Here is a 6,000-nt window from a genome sequence, read left to right on the forward strand (position 1 = left end):
AAAAGAAAACAACAAGGTTCTCCCCGCAGTCAGTTAACATTCTGTATACAACTCCAGGTTGGAAGATGGGTGGAGGGTGTGGCGAGGTGGAGGGTGCATTTCCAAGGTTTAACTGGTCTCCGGATAGCGAGGAGGATTTGTCCTGGAGGGTAGCTTGGGTAGTTGACTAGGGGTCTTGAGGGGGACCTTCTTGGTGTTTATGGTTGCCTCCCCACCCCCGCCGCCCCGCGCTGGGGGCAAAGCACGCTGTCTCCAAGTGACTGTCCACCAACCCTCTAACAAGCAAAGAGTCTGTGCAGAAATGGGTTAGTGGGCGGCGGGCGGCGGGCAGGAGACTTTGCAGGGCAAACTCGGTTTGCCAAGGCCTAAAAGCCATCCGCAGAGCGAATGAGCGGCGTGGCGGGAGACGACGCGTGTTGGTTCAGGGCTGTACCGGTCGTCTGCAGCGGGCAAGCCGGCACACGCCCACCGGCTGCGGCAGCGCCCGCTGCGGATGTCCTCCCGGCGGTCCCCGGAGAGGCAGCCGCTGCCCTTACTCGTGTTCTCTGAGCGGAACAAAAACAGCCTTCCAACAAACCTAAAAGCTCCACCTCTACTCCCCCGTGAACTCTTCTCCTAATTGGCAGCTCGGCGCTTGGGATGATGCGGGCGTCTGCGAGCTGGCCCTGCAGTGCCAAGCCGCAGCATCCCCGTCCAGCTGAAGAGGGAGAGGACTGCCCAGGCTAGACTCTACGGCCGTGATCCACGGCGCGACCGGCACTGTGCGAAACCGACGGGGACGCCGCCCCTCCTGCGGCTGGAGCGCTTCCAGAGCAGAGGCGCATCGCAGTGCCGCTCGCCCCGGCGTCCTCCCTTCAGCTCCGGCTCCTCCTCCCCCTTCCAGCCCCGGCTCCTGCAGCCGGCTCCAAGAGGCAGGCGGGCGCGCCTCCCCCTCCTTGTTCTCCCCCTTGTCTCGCTCTCTCGCGGCTAACTTTACGGAGCCCCGACCCGCGGCTCGGAGCTCCCCTGGCAGCTGCGGGGCCCACAGCCAACCTCTGGCGGAGAGCCCAGCTGTCCCCACTATTCCATCCCAAGCCCCCGGAGCGCTCCGGAGAGAAGAGGACCATGTCCCGGGCTGGGAACCGAGGCGATACTCAGGCGAGATGGCTGGGCACTGGGCTTTTGGGTAAGATAGCCCCAGCTCTCTCTCTCTCTCTCTCTCTCTCTCTCTCTCTCTCTCTCTCTCTCTCTCTCTCTCTCCTCTTTCTTAACCCCACCCCATCCTGAAGGAGGTGAAGAGAGGTAGGTGCCTTAGACAAGGTGGCACCAAATGATTGGGATGCCGGTCTTCCTTCTGGACCCTTAGCTTTGAGACTATGCTTCCTAGGAACCCTAACCCTGTGCATTTCCCCCATCCCCTGCCACCCGGGCAGTGAGTTTCTTGCTCTCTTTGATGCCTTTTAGAGCTAGGTGTTGGAGCTGCAGCAGGGGAATCCTCCTGAGACCGGAGTTAAGGCATGCTGGTGGGGTGGGGGCTGGGGTGTCTACTGCCTTGAGTGTCGGGGCTCCAGGGAGTTTGCAGGTGTAGAGGTGTCTGCCGCTCTTGCCTAGTGCTATTCACTTGCTTGCTTCCCTGGTAGCAGGGAATGCTTCAATGGGGGACAAGGGTCTCCCTCCCGACCCTTTGCCAGGTTCTTCCGCCTTCTTCCTTTCTGGTGTCCATTGCCACTCTTTCAATGCTGGAAGGACTTAGAAGAACCCCGAGGACCATTTAAAGGCCACCTTTTCAGAAGGCCCTTGTCCCTCTTCCTTTAAAGGGTTTCTTTGGGGGAAGACCTGTTTGGCTTGCTACTGGCTCTTCATTTGGGGGAAGGCTGGGAAGAGAGAGGAGTCAGGCCCAGAGGACACAGAGGGTATAGACTCCTATGGCTATCTATTAATATTCACATGATGGTTTTGAGTGTCAAACTCCAAGAGATTAGGCAATGGTATTTATTAGTCCAGACCAGAATGTAATCTTCTACACAGCCTGACTTCTAATGTAAGCTGACTCCGTCTCTGGCACCTGTGCCTCTTCCTGCTTATATAAGTCAAGTTTGGTTTTTGACAGCATAATCCCCCCTCCCCATTGGATCAGGCACATGGTGGAGGTATCTGTGCTGGAAGCAGGGGACACAGGCCTCTTATGGGAAGCCACTGCTGCTCTTGCGCCTGGAAATCACATGCAGATGTCCTATGTGTGCTGGTCAGGTGTTGGGAACAATGTTCTTTTTGCTCCCGAGCTCTGCCTTACCTCCCTGAGGCCAGATATAAGTCACTGATGTTTTGTTCCATACCATACATATGTCATACAGATTTCATGGTGACTCTTTTAAAGCCCAAGGTTCTTCTTCATGGGATGAGTACAGTGTCATTCCACTGGAGTCCCCACTTGGATCATCCCAGGGCTCTCCTGTGGCCATGGTAGGGGTGAGAGGTCTCAGAGGCACCAAAGCTCCAGTCATTAAACCAGCCACTATATGTCGTGGGTTGCCTTACCTCTGTGTTTGGTTGGCCAAGGGAGGGCTAGGCCTTGCCCTGCTAGAATATCCATAGAAGCAGGCTTCTGTGGACAACCAAGAGGGCTCTAGGTACTGGGGTGGGGTGGGGTGAGTGGAGAGCAAGGCAGAGCTTTGGTATGAATAGGGCAGGGAGTTTGAAAACCATATCGATGAACGTTCCAAAGAGTGAGGAATGGATAGCCCAGAGAGGGATGGTGGTAACCTGCCTAAGGGGACGTGCCCAGCTGACGGTCAAGTGGGACAGAATCCAGGCCCTCTGGTGAGAGGGAAGGTCAGCGGGGCTTGTGCTTAGAGCCTAGGAATGAGTGAAGCCCTGAGACATGATGGCTATGGGTGAGTATGAACAGCAGCCAGAGCTTTGCTTCACAGTTGGCAACATGGTGTCCTGAAGTCCCCTCTCTGTATCAACTCTGTTTCACAGTCTGAGACCCCAGTGGTTTTTTTGTTTGTTTTGTTTTTGTTTTTTTTTGTTTATTTTTGAAAACATAAACAACGTAGCTTTTTCTAAACCCAGGAAGTGGTTCGAAAGGCCACAGCACTGCAACTGAGGTTCCAGTCTTTTCCTGGGTTTGTAACTGGTAGTGTGTTGCTCTGCCCACCCGTTCCTTGCTCCCTGATTTGCTTAATTGCCATGATCTGTGTTTAATTATCACTTGTGAGGGCGCTGTGTTGCACAACCCTCTCTCCCCTGGTGTGTATTTATTAAGGGCTTGTTTAATGAGCACACAATTAAGGAGAGGGTGTTGAGTCCTACTCAGAGGAAGAAACCAGAAAGGCTAAACCGGGAGATCCTGGAGAAGAGGGGAGGAGGGGTGAGGGCCAGTCAGCATCTGGAAAAGATGATTAACTCTTGGATCTGCAGAAGGCAGGCTTGCAGGAACTAAGCCCTTATGATTGGCTGCCTCCTAATGGGATCACCTTGTCCTGTGGCTGCTCCTTGGGGGTCTCCATGCCTGCAGTGGGCCAACACTGCTGCCCAGAGGCCTCTAAAAAGAGGACCAGACCCACTGTTTGGACTTGTTTGTAAAGCTGGTTTCGCTGATCCAGTGCTGTCTCATGGGGCATGCTGCTATCCTGGCAAAGCTCATGGGGGTGGGCAGGAAGCAGGTAGGCAGGTTGCCTAGGGTGAGGGAGCAGAAAGCTTTCCTTTCCTAGGACCCAGGAGCCTTGCCTGGCCCAGCCTCTTTCCCCCAGGGCCCCCGAGGCCTCTCTCCCAGGAGGGGTCCTTCTCTTTTGCCCTCGGCCCACTTTCTTCCTCAGAGCTCCAACTCTGAACCATTCTTCCTCCCTGGGGCCAGAGAGTCTCAGCTGAGCTTCTGTTCCACGTGTTCCGCAAGTCCTTGGAGCTAAACTTAGAGCAAGCACCATTCAGTTCTCCTTCTGCCCCCTGCCCTGCCTGGGTATGACTGATTTCTGGTTATGGGAAAGATGGTGGGATGCTTCCAGTCTGGGATTGACCTTGAAATGGATGGTGGTAGCCATTGGATTCTTGCTGGTGTGAATATTTAATAGTATAGCCATGTGCAGAATGCTCTCTGTGTGAGTGTGTGTGTGTGTGTGTGTGTGTGTGTACAGGTATGTGATGTGTGTGGAGGCCAGAAGTTGACCCTGGTTGTCATTCCTCAGGTGAGACAAGTGGTGTCATTTGACCTGGAGTGTCTGCATAAGTAGACGAGGAGACTGGCTGACTAGTGAGCCCAAGGCATACTCTGGTCTCTGCCTTCTCAGTTCTGGAGTTACAAAACCATACCACCGCAAGGTTTCTGGGATCTGAACTCACATTTTCTAGTAAAAGCTTCCCTTCCTTACTGAGTCATGTCCACAGCCCTAAATACTTTTCAAAAACCTTAGTACAACTTGTGAGTCTGTCTTTCTCCCTGGACAAAGTCCCAGCAAGGTGGCAGGAGCTAGGAACTTCTGTAGATGGCTGCTGAGGGTGGGTAAATGACTTCAGAAAAGCCAGGCTGTGAGGATGGGGTGGAATGTCACAGGACTCTGACAGAGGAGACTTCATGGATCCCACAGTGCCAGAAGGAGGCCCAACTCACAGACAGACCTAACACCCATGCTAGCATTCTAAGGAGGTAACTTTAGGGCAAAGCAAGACAGTCCTTTACATAGGGAAATAGCCACATGGAAATAATCCAAGATGTGGTAGAGGGTGAAGGAATAAATCAATGCATGAGTAGCCAGGAGAAAGTCTTGGCTGACACAGTAGTCTTTAAGAAAAACTAGTGGCGCCCTGGTTATATTCAGTGCTGGTATGGGGACAGCCCTGTCCCCCTCACCTCTTTGAAACAATATCCTCTCCTCAAGGATGCTCCTTTACTGAAGTCCTTCATGCGTTTTATACAGCCTCATGTTTTGGCTCCCCACCAAGCTTGGGAGGTAGGAAAGTTTATAGCTATTCCTGCACTGCTCTGGGGAGGAGCCTGTAGCATGTGGCATCTCTGACTTTGTCAAGGTCAGCAGGCAGACTGGGACCTGCTGACCAGTCCGTTCCAGCTTTGGCCAACCTGCTGAAGTAGCCCTGCAGGGGCCTGTTAGTGGATCATGACCCATGTTCCTCCCTCCCAGGCTCAGCCTCACCAGAGCTTGTGCACCAAGCATGCCTGACTGGGTGGCTTGTGTGCTGCAGAAGCATCCAGGATTGCCTACTGTCTCCCAGGTTTCCACCCCGGCAGGGATGACTCTGTGAAAACCATCACTGCCGGTTTCCTTTATCCCCTCCAGGCTAGTGAGGACGTGGCAGTGCACCACTCAGAGTCCTCATCGTATTAGATAGAGTTAAGTCACCCGCATCAAGCAGAAATGCGCACTGTGTGGTGAGCCAGAACTTAAAGAAATAGTGTTCTTCCTTTTGAACTTTTTTCCCCCTGCTCTTCTCCACTTTTATCTATTTAAAGCAATCAGAGGCATTTTCTCAAACCAGGTGCAGAGACACTGGCTTGTAATCCCAGCACCCCAGGAGGTGGAGGTGGAGGGCCAGAAATTCAAGGTCATCCTTGTTTACATAGCAGGTTCTAGTCTGGCCCATAGGACTCTATCTCAAAAAGCAAACAAATGGCCATTTTCCCCATGAAGTGCTTCTGTGCTCTGGAAAAGCTGGACTTGGGAAGAAGGAATTTGGCCCTTGGAGATGAGTCCCCTTCTCCCCCATCTTCACCAGGACCCTAGTTCCCAGATCTAGGTGCTAAGCTCAGAGGACTTACCAGGGAGTTTGCCCCCTCCTCCCTCCCTTTGATTTTTGAGACACTGCAGCAGAAGCTGGTCTCAATGCTGCAGCTATCCTCCCGCTGACTCTGCTGCATTCTGGGATTCCAGGTGTGAGCCACCACACCCAGTTTAAAAAGTTGCTTCTTTTTCTTCTTCTTCTTCTTCTTCTTCTTCTTCTTCTTCTTCTTCTTCTTCTTCTTCTTCTTCTTCTTCTTCTTCTTCTTCTTCTTCTTCTTCTTCTTCT

General features: G+C 53.1%; 1 protein-coding gene across 1 annotated transcript in view; it reads left to right on the top strand.

Annotated features, from left to right (window-relative positions):
- The first annotated feature begins 504 nt into the window (after nt 1-504).
- Scn4b (sodium voltage-gated channel beta subunit 4) overlaps nt 505-6,000 on the top strand; it is a 15,257-nt gene continuing 9,761 nt past the window's right edge. The window contains exon 1 of the mRNA XM_021208110.2: nt 505-1,165. Coding sequence (XP_021063769.1) covers nt 1,105-1,165 — 61 coding nt within the window. The 5' untranslated portion in view covers nt 505-1,104. The remainder of the gene's footprint in view (nt 1,166-6,000) is intronic.

The sequence above is a fragment of the Mus pahari genome, chromosome 10 (assembly GCF_900095145.1).
Source record: "Mus pahari chromosome 10, PAHARI_EIJ_v1.1, whole genome shotgun sequence".
Lineage (NCBI taxonomy): Eukaryota > Metazoa > Chordata > Mammalia > Rodentia > Muridae > Mus > Mus pahari.